We start from the raw sequence: 16,404 nt of genomic DNA, 5'->3' as shown, positions 1-16,404 counted from the left end.
TTGTCCTGATGTGGATGATTGATTTATATTCTGTACAGCAGACAAACAAAAAAATATCTTCAGAATGCAAACTCATTTTGCTTTGCCATTCTTTATAGGCAACATTTCTTTTGCAAGCTTAACTAATGTACAGTTTGCACCTTTATACACAGAAGCCAAAAGCTCAGACCATGCATTTAAAACCCCACTTAGATGCACAAATCGGCCACAGGCAATGAATTCAGCCTTTGCTTCTCAGACTCTTGTCAAGATGCCTGCTCTCAGCCTAGAGTAAGAAAACATGTAAATCCCTCCTTTGCCATCCTATTCAGTGCTTTCTTCATAACATTCAACTGTAGATGGCACTGCAGCAGCAGATAACAGAGTTGCAGTGCCTGGAGAGCCAGCAAGGAGTCTTTGCAGTGCAGGCTGGTGCTACCCTGGGTAGGAGAGGGGAGGCAAAGGGAACCCAGACAGTTCCTGTTGTCCCAAAAGTAGGGTCGTTTACCCGGTGTGCCAAAGGCCAATATGCAAACCCAATACCCTTTGTCGTGTATTTCCACAAAGATGGGTCCTGGGTGGTAATCCACAAAGCTATCACCCCACACGAAATAACTTTCACCTATTTATCCTGCTACTTGATTAACAAAATCCTGCCTGCTGGTTGGTTAGTAATTACCTTTCCTTCTCCACTGTTGGTTAATTATATTTAGATTGGCCTCATTTGCCATGTAAATTAGCAGACATGATCCTTGCAGGAATGGGGGGGCAGGTCTTTTTAATCCTGACTTGAGTTGGTCATCATTATCTCCCCCTGTCACCTTTACCTTTGTAAGGCAGGAAGTTCCTCCTTATCAGTCTCTAGCCCCTCTTCAAGGATACAGAGTAGTCAGGTTCCAACAATGAAGTTGTTGATTCATGGCCATCCCAACCTCAACAGTGTTACTACAGCCTCAGTATTAACCCCTTCTTCTAACCACCAGAGCCTGTTTCCCAAGATACTTGACTTCTTGTCCTTGCTTAAAGAAAAATTCCATTCTCTAAAGTACATCAGTGTTATACTGGATAGGAGAGGAAAGGCAAAGAGATTCAAGACCAGTAGCTTAGAAATTAGTGTATGTAAAGAATCGACTCTATCACATGTTTTATAAAAATGAGGTTTGCAACCCTGTGCTTCATAAACTCTGGTCAGGCTCTTGTTGTGTCATTTATATACTGCACGGGAAGTTTAACAATTTCACTAGCTTGGTCACCTGAACGGGCTTTTGGAAGGCTCATCTGAGGCTGGTGGTGTGCTTGTCACTGTTTCTGATTTGCCACTGTGCTTTTGTGAGACATCACTTAACAAGTACCTTGGTCAAAAGATCTTCTCTCAACAGGAACTGCTGACTGGGGAAGAGCACAGACAGTGCCTTCATGCTTTGCACTCAGAATGAATTTATTTGGATAAAAACATGGACTTTTACCCACAGTAGGATTAGCGTCTCTGATAGATGAAGTATAATAATAGTTTAGATGTACTGTCCACCTGATAATTCTGTCTATTTGATGGTTTAGCCTTTGGCTGGTTTGAAATTCTGTTGAGCCAAGCTACCCTAGAACTAACTTCGTCGAATAAAAACGTTCTGTTTTGCCTAAGTGCTAAAAGTGCCTGAGATGCATAGAATAGACCTTTTAGAGAGCTGAGCGTGTTTCTGTGCAGTGTTGCTTCTCTGTGCTTTCGTACTCTCTTGGAATTTTCTCCATCAACTTTTCTCTAGCCCGTGTGCTCGCATCCCGCTTGCCAGGCCGGTGTGGCAGCTCTCGCACTGCATGTTGCTCAGCTGTTGCCTAGCATCAGCCAGTCCCGGTGTGAACCTGAATCTTCTCTTTGGCAGACTTGCAGGCTATTGCAAATTCATTCTCCTTCCCTCTGCAGAAGTAACAGGTCTCTCAAATGAAAAGGAAGAGTGTGTTGCTCAGAACAAGAATCACAAAATGTGTACAGAAAAGTGAACTAACTTCATCTTTTACTTGCAGGCTTTATTTTCAAGCTATACTTTGTAAAAATCTTGAGGATTGGGGTGTTTTCTTTTATTAAGAAGCCATTTTTAATATCATACTGAAGGATTTGGTCAATTTTACTGGCTGTATGTGCTTTTGTTAGGGCTGAGGGGATCATCAGGGAAGTTGGTGCCATGCTCTGAATGCTTGCGCAGGCTGTGTTCATATTGAACTGTGTCCAGGGTGATGAGGTGCCAGGACTTGACTTCTGTGGGTCCCAGGCAGCACATGCCTTGAAGGGGACTGTAAGGAACAGTGCTTTGAAAGTCAGGAGCTATAAGTCTCATGCATGTTTGCATTAATGTTTAACTGTCTGGAAGTTTGAAGTCATGTCTAGTGCTCCTAAATTTTTTGTAATGAGTTTTAGTATTTATTAAGTAGAACAATCAAAGAAAAAGTAGATACAGTGATGTGCTTTGACATTGCCAGGGTCAGTAACAACCTTGAAAACGTATTTGCAGTTTTGCTTCAGGTATAGATTGTGGTTAAAAGCTTCAGTTTTGAATGTTATCAGAAGATGTGAAATGGAAATTATTATTCATTTTGCAAACTGTTATTAAAGTGAATTGATTTTTTAAATGCTATTAAAGATAGTTTGAAAAAAAGAAGGAGTATGAGAATTGCTGTGAATGCTTCTGAGTAATGCTGAATCAGCAAACTACATGTGTATGTCTGTTGCAATCTTCTTTTTGGGACACAACTAAACCTAAGAAAGCTTACCATACTAAATAGCACTTGAAAATTTTCTCTCTTCTCCCAGAGTAGTATCCAAGGAGTTCAGGAAATAGTAGAATAATACACTTTCAGGGACTTTGTGCTTTGATAAATTTCATTCTTTGTATGGACACCATGATTTTGAATTTTACAGAGGTGTTTTGCCAAAGTTCTTCTATACAGAAAATTAATCATATAGTAGATTGTTGTGAGACTTAATTTTCCTTTGATATGCAGCTGGGGACTCAGAGATTTCCCTAATAGTGATCATATCCTAGGTTTAAATCTGTATGGACTCTGTCATCAGTTTCAGTGAGGAACTCACATACTGATACTGAATAATAACTAATAATAAACCAGCTCACAACACAGGAATTTATTTGCTTTCTTTTTATACCTAAGAGGTCATCTAGAAAGTGAATAAAGTATGTTGGAATACTTCTCAGCATAGGAAAAAGCAAAATTATTGGGCCCAAGTTGTAAGTTATAATGTGTTTCATCAGACTCATGCATCTTATGCAAATGGAAATGAATTTAATAACTACAGCTCGAGTGTTCCTTTGGAACATCTTACAGCTATTCAAGTTTTCTGGGAGCTATTATTAACATTTTTTTCTTACATTTTATTTGTGAAGTTTCAAAGCACAGGATGGTTTTCATAACACACAGGCATTCTTCTAGTGTCTCTGAATTGCACTGGTAGTAGTTTACATTAAAAGTAAATAGTGAAATAATGCAATTAGCAAAGCCATCTGTATGGATTCTATCAAACCTACAGTTTAAAGAGAAGATTATCGAGGTTGTACAGTTTGGAATGAACAACTCTTAGGTAAATATAGTGCCTGGTATTACACTTAACATTCTATTCAGGAAGAGCTCTTTCATGATTCAGTAAAAGCTGACTTGCAGAGCAGTAAGTCCTGGTTTATGCTTCTGTCTGCTTATTTTATTGCAAGAGCAGCTTGTGAATTGCCTCTTCTTCATGCAGCTTTTTTCCTCTTCTTCAAAGTTATTCAGCACATACAGCCAGAAGAAAAACCATAGTTTTATTTATACCATTTACATATTTTATAGTGATTTTAAGGGAAGAAATAGAAGCTACAGAGTGTGTTGGAAGACATTTACAACTATTTGTCAGTTTCCTCACCTTTCTAGATAATAAATCCATGTGAATTCTTCATGGATTCCTAAGTTCCTTCTTCACACTGTTACTTGTGTAAGTTACCATTACTGAAACTTCTGTTCTTTTCTCACAGGACACAGATATTTCTCGACTATCATATACTTTCTTTTGTTTTCTTTGCAGCTTTTGAAGAGCTTGAGAAGGCTCTGAGTGTTGCCCAAAAGACAGAGGAAGCCCGGAAAAAATTGCAGGCAGAAATGGATGAAAAAATCAAAGCAGTAGAAAAGGCAAGTGAGGAAGAGAGGATAAATCTTCAACGGGAGTTGAGCAGAGTGAAACAAGAGGTGGTTGAGATTATGAAGGTAAAGCTGAAACTCACGCTGTATTATTGGCTTTTAGTCTAATAGTTCAATTGTGATTAAACTATAGTTGTAAAATACATTGGTATATCAGAACTTCTTTTCTCTAACAGTTTAAAACTAGCATTTAAAAATCAACAGCATTACACTTTGTTTCACAGTATTTAATAAAATTATTTCTTAGAAGTACACTTGAGACTTTAAAGGGAATGTCATGGTTTGGCCCAGCTAGCACAGCAGCACCACAACAGTCTCTCTCTTGGTGCCCCCATTCACCCCCACCCTTGTTAGGATGGCAGAGGCCCCAGCGAAATGGGAGTAAAAAGATAAGCAAGGTGGTTGTGGATGGAGACAAGGGCAGGGAGAGCTCACTGCCAGTTACGGTTCTGGGCACAAGAGACTCCAGTACTCGACTTAGAGAGGAAAGTAGGAAAGTTTATTCTACAAGAAACAGAACGGAATAAAAGCAAAAAGGGAGTAGGATGATGAGAAAATGACAACCAGCACTTTAAGATCTCCCTCCCCCATCCCTCCTTTCTTCCTGGGCCCAGCTCACTGCTCCCGATATCTCTACCTCCTCCCCCCAAAACGGCTCAGGGAGGCAGGGAGTGGGGAATGTGGTCAGTCTCTCACAGATGGGCTCTGCCCCTTCTGGCTTCTCAGATGAGGACGACTCCTGGCATTCTTCCCCTGCTCCAACACGGGGTTCCTCCCCTGGGACACAGTCCTTAACAAACTTCTCTGGTGTGGGCTGTTCCTAACAGCTGCGGCTTCTGCCGATACAGGGTCCCTCACACGGGACACAGTCCTTGGTGAATATCTCTGGTGTGGGTTCTTCACCGCGGTTGCAGTTTCTGCAGATAAGGGTCCCTCCCTTGGGATGTGGCCTTCTCCAGCCATAGTTTTCATGAGCTTCTTTGGTGTGGGTTCTTTCCCACAGTTAGAGCTTCTGTGAATATTGGATCCCTCCCAAGGGATGTGGCCTCCTCTGGCCATACTTTTAATGAAGGGAATCACTCTACTGGCTCGGGGTTCTTAGCAAAATGAGTCTCTGTCTGGTGTGGGGTTTGTAGCAACATAAGTCTCTGCCCTTGATACAGGGTCATTATCAAGATGAGTCTCTGCTGCTGATGTGAGGTCTTTCAAGAAGTAAAAATAAATCTCAGCTTCACCAGTCCTCTCCGTAGAATGCAGGGGAGTCTCTGCTCCAGCACACCTCCTCTGCTCTTTCCTCACTGACCTTGGAGTCCACATGGTTGTGCCTCTCTTTCTCTTTCCACTCCTTGTACCACCACCAACAAGAGATGAAGAAGAGACAGAAGAGGAAGAAACAGGAAGAAGCCTCCTCTTCCAACTTCTTAAAAATTGATTGTGGAGGTGTCTGATTGGCTCGGCCCCAGCAGTGGGTCTGGCTCAGTGCTAGGGAGAGTTTTGAGCAACTTCTTACAGGAGCCATCTTTACAGCCCCTTCCCCCTTACCAGAAAAGGCTGTCATGTCAAACTGTGACAAGGAGTGAAGAAAAAGAATTAATGGCAGTCAACTCACACACCAGGATTTTGGAATTTGGTACTAAGTACTCGTGATGATTATCCTACTCCAGTGTGTGTGAACTTTTAAGAACTTGCTGCCAAACCATTTGCTAGGTAAGAACTGCTAAAATTTGCTGACATCTTCTGACATATTCAGGCAGGGGTTGCTGAGGTATGGTCTGTGCCTTCCAAAGCTGCAAATTCAGACACCTTTAAATTATAGTTCTTGTGTTGACAGTTGTTATATTGTTAATTTTGCTTTGGGGGTATGCTGAGACTCTAGTGGGATGACTGAGTTGCATTGTATTACTGTAATATAAAGCACATCGGGAGGTTGTAGATAGGTGTCTAGAAAAGTGTCACCACTTGACTTTCTGGCTCTTGAAGTAGCAAGAAAATAGGAAAAGCTATGGACAGAAGTTCATTTTCCAATTAGTTACCACATTTGAACTGAAACTGAGTATACTAAGAGTCTTGAGAAAACATGGTGTTTCATTTAGTTCTAGAACTGTGAAAGACTTCAGAGGAAGGTGGATAACTTCAAGCATGGAAGTCAGAACTGTCAGGGCTTAATATGAAGTGCTCTGAATTACTGTTACTTATTTAAAGTAAGCAAAGAGGTAGTCTGGTTTCCTCTCTCTGTTGCACTGCTTTTCTTGTTAAGAAATGTTACAATGTTTGTCGTTGTATTTTGAAATCAGTTTTTTCTGACTTGGATTCACAGAAGTCTTCCAATGACCATGTTGCTGAACTAGAACAATTCCATAAAAAGGAAATGGCTACCAAAGATCAAGAGCTAAATGAGAGGTTACAGGCCCAAGAAAAGGCATTCCAGGAGGTGAAGGCAGCTCTTGTAAGTATCCCTAAAATGTGTAGGAAGACATTTCTCTAAGTGTAAGGTGGGTCTAGAAGTCTTAATCTGGCCCTACTCCTCAGTGAAAGTTCTTCTGCAGTGAAAGGTCTGTGTGTTCTCCAAAAATAAAGGAGCTGAAAGACTTCAGCAACTTGAAAGAAAAGCAGCTACAGTGATCCAGCCTGAGTAGTGATAGTCAATCACTAACAGCTTCATCTTGTGGAGAAGACTTCTATTTTTGAAAACTCATTGTGTTAGGCTTGAGGTTCTCAGTTTCTTCCTCTGGAGCATTGGTGATTAGTCACAGCAACCAGAGTAAAAGAGGTACAAAGAATGAGGCTGTTATTGAAACGTGTTGCTATCACGATGTCTGGTTGTGTTGTGTTATGTGAGATGGGTTAATTGTTCATAGCATTTGACCCCAGCACAGAATTTTCTTCTAGGACAGGCTAAGAAGAATCATTGGGATTCTTTGCCTTTTTTCATAAGCTGTAATCCATTTGAAACCATGGTGTAATTTTACCTAACAAGTAGTAGATTCTTGTGTGTACTTCTCCATGATGGTTGGTAACTACAACTGGGGGGCTTTGACAGTCCATTCCTGACTATAATTTATTGTTTCTCAAGCTGTTATTTCAATTAAATTGAATAAAAGCTTAAAAATACATTAGCAAGTGGAATGGCCTCTGATTCTCTAAGATGTTACTCTCAATTAATTATGGTAAACAAAAAGACTAGATTGCACTATGTTTTTCGTACAAAGAGAAGATAAACAGTTCCCAAGAAGAGAAAAGGGAAGTGATTTACAACAGTTTTGTTTTCACAGATGAATTAAAAACTGTGTGTGGAGAAAATAAAGGAGAAAATAAAGGTCTTTAGTGTTTGATTCCTATTAACTGGTTTGTGAATATCCTGTTACACTGTTTTTGAAGATGTGATGACTATAATTTCTTGTATTAATGATAATTTTTGATACAGGAAAAAAAACAGAGTGAGTTTTTAAAAACACTTGAAGAACAACAGCAACAAGGATCCCTAGCCATAGAAGAATTAGAGCTGCAGAAGAAAGCAATACAGTCAGAGTGTGATAAGAAAGTTCAGGAGATGCATCAAGAAGTAGAGACTTGTCGAACTGTGAGTAAAAATTCCAAAAGGATACACATTTACAAGAATTCCTTTCGGTATAAACTGTGACAGATTTACAAATACTGTCTATTTGTTTGCTTGGATTGTTTTCGTCTCATAATGCTTCTTTCAGTGACAGGAATTCAATGTATTGCCATGGTATGCTGTAGCCCCTAGTTTTCTGCGAGACTATAGACAGTAGAATGTAGTACATTCAGTTGTATCATGGCATGGGCTATGAATTTGTATCCATCTATATAACTTCAGTAGAGTTAAACTTGAAACTGTTTAACTGCTGGGTACTGCTATCATAGAAACATTTATAAGGATACTTGAGTAAGTAAAATATTGTTTGAGGTGTTCTTTGTTTTATGTAATGGGTAAGGTTGGATTTGCTGCAAATGCAAGTTTGTATTTTATATATATTTCTAAAAACATATTGCTAATGCAAGGTTGTATTTGCTGCTAATGCAAGTTTGTATCTTACTCCACCCCTATTTTGCCTATAGAAGCATTTTAACTTTACATCAGCATTTCCCTGAGAGGCAGAGCTAAGATTTATAGAGCTAAGGTATATAGAAAGCTCCATAACACTCGTGCAGACTCCCAATATCTTTCATCCTATGTATCGATACTTTAGCTTTATAAGAAAATGGGAATATATTTCCTATATCAAGTGAATTATTTCATTTGAAAAAGTTAATTCTTTCCAGGAATACAATAACCATATTGCAAGCAAAGCTGAGAGCAAACTAAATGACTGAAAGGCTTGTACAAAGAGTTGATCTTCACTGAAAACAATGGAATTAAGTGACTTGTAGTTACGTGAACCTGGTGAGATTGGAAAAAATCCCATCAACTTGTAACCTTTTGAATATTCATATTCTTTTAAAACTGTGTTCTCTAACAGAGGATTCTTGAACTGGAGAGCTCTCTTGCCAAGTATTCACAAGATGATAGAAAGCAATCAAAGGAATTAAGTACTCTGATGGAATCTGAAAAGCAGCAGCACAGTAAAGAAATCAATGATATGGTTGAAAGACATGAGAAAGAGTTGGAGAGCATGAAACAGCAGCAGGAAAAGCTTTGGACAGAAAAAATGGAAATCTTAAAGCAACAACAAGAAACTGAAATAGAAAAAATGAGAGAGAAACGAGAACAAGAGATAGATACAATTCTGAAAGAGAAAGAAACAGATTTCCGTGCACATATAGAAGAGATGAATGAGAAAATGTTAGAAAAACTCGATGTGAAGCAAACAGAATTGGAAGCACTGTCCTCTGAGCTATCAGAAGCACTAAAAATACGTCATGACTTGGAACAAGAGCTCTCAGAACTGAATCGTAAAGTGTGTGAATCAAAGCAGGAATCAGAAGGAAAGCTGGAGGAAGAGAGGAAGCGGCACAAGGAAGAGGTTGAAAGGATGTTAAAAGAACACAAAATGTCTAATCAAGGCATTGAGAAGGTCCTCAAAGAGGAACTCAGCCAACTCAAGCTATCGTTGGAGGAGAAGGACAGACATCTTGAGGAATTAAAATCAAATGAACAGAAACTAAAGGAAGCTACAAAAGGATCTGAAGCTGAACTTGTCCAAGTGTCTGCAAAAATAGAGGAGCTTTCAGAGTCTCATAAAGAGGAATTGGTAAAGCTGGAGCAAAAGCTGACAGATCTTAGAGGTGAAAAGTCTCAACTCAGTAAGCAGCTAGAAAAAACTGAATCCCAACTGAATGAAGTGAAGAATGAGTTGGAGGCGTACATCACTCAGACACGTGACCTGAAGCAGTGTTTGCAAGAGCAAAGTGAGGAAAATACACAAAAAGTAACCTCCCTAACTCAACAACATGAATGTCAACTGAAGGATCTACAAAGAGAGGCTGATGAGACAAAGAGAAGTCTAACTGAGAAGCAAAATGAAATTGAAGAGGTGAAGAAGTTACAGAACAAGCAAGTGGAAGAGCTTGAACAGAAGCTGCTAGCAGCAGAGCAGAGAAATAGTGCTTTACAAGGAGAATATGAAAGTAAACTGAAACATCAGGAGAACAAGATGGAGAAAATTAAACAGAAATCAAAAGATATGCACGAAACTTTCAAGAAGAAACTTGCTGAGCAGGAAGCTAAACTAAAAAAAGAGCTTGAAAAGCAGCAGTTGGAGTTCAGTCAGAAAGAGAGTGAATTCCGTGCTGAGCTGTCGGCAATGGCACACGCCAACTCAGCTGGGATCAGCGATGTCGTGTCAAAACTGGAATCTAATCAGAAAGAGCAGCTAGAGAGTCTTACTGAGGCTCATAGGAGGGAATTGGAAGAAACTACCCAGAGTTGGGAAAAGAAACTTGATCAACAGGTTAAAGAACTCCAGGAAAAATATGAGGTGGAACTGCAAGAGAAAGAGCAGGAAGTCGGAGATCTGAAACAGCAACTTGCCGCCCTCAGTGCTGAGAACGAGGGCTCCAGAACAGAAGTAACCCGGCTGAAGGAACAACAGCTGAGAGGGGAGGAGTCTGTGAGGGAATTGCAAGAACAGCTACTGCAGTCAGTGGCTAAGGAGAGTGCTTTGTCAGATAGAGAAAGTGACCTGAAAACACAGTTGAAAAAATTGGAAAGTGATTTTAATGAGTCCCTGAAGGAGCAGTCAGGGCTTCAGGAACAGCTCAGTAAACAGAAAGTGGTTGAAGAAGAGGACAAAGCCAAAATTATCGAGTTAGCTGATAGATTGCAAACACTGGAAGAGAAGCTCCAAACTATGCAGTCCTCTCAGTGTAAAGATCAGGAAAGTTACGAGAAAAAAATAGAGGCAATTCAGCTAAAAGAAACTGAGTTTAAAAGACAGTTGGGAGAACTTGCAACCCTGTTGGATGCTTACTGGAAGAATGGTAACGCTTCGTTTCAAACAAAAAGCAGTGAATTGGTGGGAAAATGTAATGAAAAAATTGACATGGTGACCAACAGAATTGCAGAGTGTGAGAGCAGAGCTGCACAAGTTAAAGAAGCAATAGTCATTAAAAGGAGTAAGATTTCTGAGCTAGAAGCTCAACTTCAAGAAGTAACAGAGCATCATTCTACTGCGAGCTCTTCCTTGCAAAAGGCAACACAACAGCTGCAAGAGAAGGAAAATTTTATTATATCCATGAGAGCTGACATTGAAGGGCTTCTAAAGGAGAAGGAGCAATTGCAAAAAGAGAGAGAGCATCACCAGCAAGCAGTGTCAGAAAAAGAAACCTGCATAACACAGCTGAGGAAAGAGTTGTCTGATAATATCAATGCTGCCACCTCAGTGAGGGAGGAGCTCCAGGGAAAGGAATCTGAGATCTCTGCTCTCAACAAAACAATTAATGAGCTTAATATTAGACTTGAAAGCATGATAAGTGTAACAGAGAAGGAAGCAGCCATGTCTCTGTTAAGAGAGCAACATGAAGAGGATCGGTTGCAGTTGTTAAACCAGGTACAGGAGTTATTGTCCAAAGTTGAGATGCTGAGTCAAGAGAAAGCATCAGCTCTTGAGCAGGTAGATCATTGCACAGCCAAGCTGTCAGAGTGGAAGGCGAAAGCCCAAACCAGGTTTACACAAAATCATGATGCTATTAAAGATTTGCAGAGCAAACTTGAATTAAGCAATACTGAAGGCAATAAAAAGGATGAAGAGCTAAATAAACTGAAGGAGCAGCTGGCTAAGCAGAGCAAGGATCTTGACAGTTTGAAAAGTGAACTGGAACAAAAACAAAACAGGAGGGAAAAGCAAGAAAGTGAGTTAAGTGCAAAGTTAAAAAAGCAGGCAGCAAGAATTGCTGAGCTAGAGGAACAACTCGCCCAGAAAACCTCAGAAAATGATTCCTTGATGGAGGAGCTCAAAAAGCATAAGGAGCAAAAAGACACCGAGCAAAAAGAGATAGTTTGGCAGCTCCAGCAGGCAGAGAAGGTGGCTTTTGAAAAAGACAATAGATTTAAGGAGGCTGAAGAAAAAGTGCTTAATCTTGAGAAGCAGATAGGTTCACTGAAAGCTGAATTTGAAGCAAAAGAGAGGGAATTTGATCAAATTAAGTCAGCGATACTTAAAAGCAAAGAAGAGGAGCTAAAAGAATTAGAAGAGAGGTGGGATGCAGAGAACAGGGCTAAGATGGCAGATCTGAAAAAGAAGGCAGAACAAAAAATTGGTTCTATTAAAAAGCAGCTGGTGTCTCAGATGAAAGAAAAGGAACAGCAATTTAAGCAAGACAGAGAAAATCAATTGAGAGACCTGGAACAAAAAGTGCAGGAGAGTGAGGCCATGGTTGAGTTCTTAAAAGAAAAAATTAAGTCAACAAGAGATTCCACAGAATTAGAGAAAGAAATGCTGCAAAAAGTAGAGAGTGTAAAAGCTGCTGCAGAGCAAGAAAGAAATAACATGCTTGAGAGTGTGCAACAGACGTATGAAGAGAAAATTGACGTGTTGCAGAAGAGCTTAGCTGAAAAAGATGAATTGTTGCAGAAGTATGAAAAGGAACAACAGGAGAGTAATGAATCTCATCTAGAACTGCTTAAAAAACTAGAGTGTGTTGAGAAGAGCCATCAGGAGGAGCAGAGTAGGACTGAAAGCCTCAGGAAAGAACTTGAGGAGCAAACCAAAAAATACTCGTTACTAGCGGATGAACATGCTCGTTGTGGTGATGGTTTAGCAAGCAACAGAGAGAAACTAAACACTGAAGAACAAAAGCGTCTTGAGACAGAGAATGTGATTGGAGATCTCCAGAAAAAGCTTCAGGAAACTGAGATAATCAATCAATCTTTAGAAGAGAAGATAAAAGAGTTGGAAGATAGCCTATTGAAGGAAAGTGAAGCACAGAGGATTGAGAGTTTGAGACATGAAGAAAAGCTAAAAAGTTTACAGCAGCAGCTGGAAGAGAGAAAGAACAATCTGAAAGCTTCTGAGGAAAAAGCTAAATCTGGTGTGGAACTGCAGGTGTCAGTAGGTGATCTGTGTAACCAGCAGAAGGACTTGCAGACTAAACTGGAAGAGACTGAAAGGGAGAAACAGAAGCTACGCAAAGAAGTGAATACTCTTCAGGGAGACTTACGTGCTCTGCGGAAGGAGCATCAGCAGGAGCTCGACATAGTGAAGAAGGAATCCTTAGAAGAAATGGAGCAGAAAATCAGGTACCTTCTTTGTTCTCTTTGTTCTTGTTTTTGCTGCCGTTTCTCTCCTTTATCTTCAAGCACTGAAACCTCAAGAATAGTTTTTTAGAGCTCAGTTTATAATAACAAAATCATGACTGGTATTTTTTCCGTCATTTTTTCTAAATAGAGAAGAATTATTATTTAGAATGTCTAAACAGACATTAGAGAAATGGCAAGAGAAGAAAGTGGCAATTCCTGAACACATAAACTGCTCCTTGAGTCGTCAGTTTAAAAAGTGCTTTGTCTTTTGGCAAGATAATCCTGCTTTTGATTTCATTATTTTCAGCATTGTCAGAACATAAAATACAGTTCTGTTTTACTCCAACAGAAAACAGAGTTTACTCAGACTTTGGTACTGAGAGCTTCATGTTCATTTGATATCCAGACTTGTTCATATGTGTACCACAAAACTGTGGGGTACTGCTCAGCACTCTAATGGTTTCTCAAGCAAGGAATTCCCCCAAAATTGTGCTTTTATGTGGCATATTCTTTACTTCCAGTTCTTTATCTTCCTCAACATAAAGTCCATATCTTTTGGAAGAGTTCAGTTCAGGGTTGGTTTTTAAATGAAACATCTACACCTTCTGATTGAATTCAATAGGAGAGGAAAAGAAAGCCTCCCTGTGTCTCACAGAATTGGTATATAGAGTCAAACCTTTCCCACTCTAAGAGAGTTTGCGACAGATTCCCATATCTCCTCCCTTGCTGAACTGTTTTTACACTCTCTTCAAACATCTTATTTCCTTGCTGTACTTTTTGGATGTTTTTATACAGATGTGAAAAAGAAGACATGGAGTTAAAGCACAACTCCACCTTAAAGCAGTTAATGAGAGAATTCAATACTCAGCTGGCTGAAAAAGAAAGAGAATTGGAAACAGCAGTGAAAGAGACTATCAGTAAGTGAAACACTAATGTAAATGTAATCAGTCAAACAGCCAGGAAATCACATCTTCAGATGTTTCAATAAGGGAGTTTTACCCAGGACTCTTTTAAAGACAACCTGTCTTATGACTGCCTCAAGAACTTGGGGAAAGAACTCAGGATCTTTAAGAAGGTATAACTGTTCCTTTATAAGCAAAAGATAGCCACAGGTGAAAAGACATCTGTCCACTCGATAGTTCCTCAAAGCTACTCTGATCATGGCCAACAGAGCAGAGAACTGTAACACCACACAGACACTGTTCAATAAGGCTTTTGTGCCATAATGAACTGTTGAAATAGCATTAAAACATACAACTGTTAATGGATAAAAGAAGATTGAAGATAGAGAGGGTGTTAGAGATGCATAGACATAGAATCACTGAATCATTATGGTTGGAAAAGACATCTAGAATAATCAAGTCCAACCACTAAACTCACTCTGCCAGGCCCATCCCTAAACTAAACTAAACCAAACCATATCCCTCAGCACCTCATCTGTGCTCTGCATCTCTCATCATGTCTACAAATGTCTGATGGTGTCCACATCTCCAGCCTTCTCTGTATCTCTCTGAGTTTGGAGTTTTATTAAAAGTCCTAAGAACCAGGAGACTTGTACCTATTGTGTGGGAAATGAAATAATAGAAAATGATCTAGCACTCTGTCTGCAGCTGTCATGGCAAGAGTTAGCCATGATAGCCACAGGTACCTGTCACTTTATCATAGGTACAAAAAAAAAAAAAAAGAGAGCAAGGTTTTAGAGGTGAAAGCACACTGCTAAGTTTTCTTTGTAATACTACTTTGTCTTCAGCAGTACAAACCTTTAACACTCCACTCTAGCATGTGTGGCACTGAAGGGGGCCTTGTACAGAAACTTAGATCTGTCTGGGAATCAGAATTGCATTTTCTTAGCTGTGTCTGGCAGATTCCGTTTGCTGTAAACATGACCAAGTACCAATGGCATATGATGTCTGATTGCTATACCATGAGGTTGTAACAACAGCACAACATATCTCAGCTTCTCAGTTCTTCTTTTGCCATCACGGTGTAAGCTGGAGTTAGAAGTGAGTAAAAAGGATCTTTTGACTCCCTTGCTACTGGAAGTACCCCTATAAGTAGGAATTTCTGGAGATCTGCAGATGTTCTGATCCCTTCTGTAGATGGAGTCAGAAATAGAATTAGTTGATAAATATTCGTTGTGAATTTTTAACTTCTAGAGACAAGTTCCAGCATCAGGTAGAAAAAAATTGCCCTGGTGGCTGAACTGCAGACGACAAACTTGTGATGTAATTATCACTAACATAATTATTCCAGAGTGTAGGAAGGTGGATTTTCTTGACGAGTTTTCCTTACAGATGTATTCCATGTTATCTTTAACCCCCTTTTTTAACACTGTTGTTACATAATTTATGTTTTTTTCTATAGGTAAAGCCCAGGAGGTAGAAAGCGAATTGATAGAAAGTCATCACATAGAGACGACACAGTTGCATAAAAAAATTGCTGAGAAAGATGATGATCTAAAAAGAACTGTGAAAAAATATGAAGAAATCCTTGAGGTATCTTTCTGAAAAGTGCTATGACTACATACATATCAAACTAACTCTTCCCGTTTGTTCCTTGCACAAGTAGATAGCTTTTTCTAGTATAAATCTTTCTGCTTGAATTCCATACAGAATCATAGAATGGTAGGGGTTGGAAGGGACCTTTAGAGATCATCTGGTCCAACCCCCCTGCAGAAGCAGGTTCACCTAGATCAGGTCACATAGGAACATGTCCAGGTGGGTCTTGAAGACCTCCAAGGAAGGAGACTCCACAACCCCTCTGGCAGCCTGTGCCAAGGCTCCCTCACCTCAACAGTGAAATAGTTTTTCTTATATTTAAATGGAACTTTTTGTGTTCTAGCTTCATCCCATTACCCCTTGTCCTGTTGCTGGCTACTATGGATAAAAAGGATGTCCCAACATTCACCTGACACTCACCCTTTAGGTATTTATGACATGAAAGAACACCAAATATTAAGCCCCAACTCTAATCATTCGATAAAAATTATAGGGTTAGATCCTTATGTCCTTGAGCAGTGTCTGTTTTAGCTGGAAATGAGGAAGGTGGGTGAGTTAAATGTAAAGCTTCACTTGAGTTGTGGTGGTGATATGTGTTTCTTTTAAGGATTTAAATAGAGTGTTGGTGAGTCAGCCTCACTCTCTAGCTCCTTTCTCTGATGCTCTGTCAAGATGAGTACCATAGCCCTTAAAATAAGGTTCTCTTCTATGCAAGGTCCAGTGTGTTTGCATATTTCTTAAGCTGGTAAAGCTTTCATTTTTACTTGAAATTGAAGAACTTGACTGCATGATATTTATATATAGATGCAATTTCCCTCTGGTAACATTTCAACCAGGAGTTAGCAGCTAACTTCACTCTAAAGATACTTTGCCTTCTGAGCATGCCCCCTGATTTAGCCAAGTAAACTGTCCGAGCTCTACGTGTGTGGCAACAAAGGATTAAATTATTTTCAGTACTGGTTTGTACATCATGTTGGGATGCAGACTTGAATTTTGCTCATCTTACTCCTCTTTGCACAAATAATTTAATAAGAAAAGAATGTCTCTTGACTA

At 39.6% G+C, this 16,404-nt stretch overlaps 1 protein-coding gene across 2 annotated transcripts in view; it reads left to right on the top strand.

Moving 5' to 3' along the window:
* The window catches only part of GOLGA4 (golgin A4), a 69,333-nt gene that overhangs the window by 34,558 nt on the left and 18,371 nt on the right, over positions 1-16,404 (top strand). For both annotated transcript variants that reach the window (XM_061996189.1, XM_061996188.1), the window contains 6 exons: positions 4,043-4,221; positions 6,473-6,601; positions 7,580-7,735; positions 8,637-12,853; positions 13,649-13,770; positions 15,218-15,348. In XM_061996189.1, the coding sequence (XP_061852173.1) occupies positions 4,043-4,221; positions 6,473-6,601; positions 7,580-7,735; positions 8,637-12,853; positions 13,649-13,770; positions 15,218-15,348 (4,934 nt within the window). The remainder of the gene's footprint in view (positions 1-4,042; positions 4,222-6,472; positions 6,602-7,579; positions 7,736-8,636; positions 12,854-13,648; positions 13,771-15,217; positions 15,349-16,404) is intronic.

Source organism: Colius striatus, chromosome 5, assembly GCF_028858725.1.
Source record: "Colius striatus isolate bColStr4 chromosome 5, bColStr4.1.hap1, whole genome shotgun sequence".
NCBI classification, from domain to species: domain Eukaryota; kingdom Metazoa; phylum Chordata; class Aves; order Coliiformes; family Coliidae; genus Colius; species Colius striatus.
This window is presented reverse-complemented; position numbering and strand designations above follow the sequence as displayed.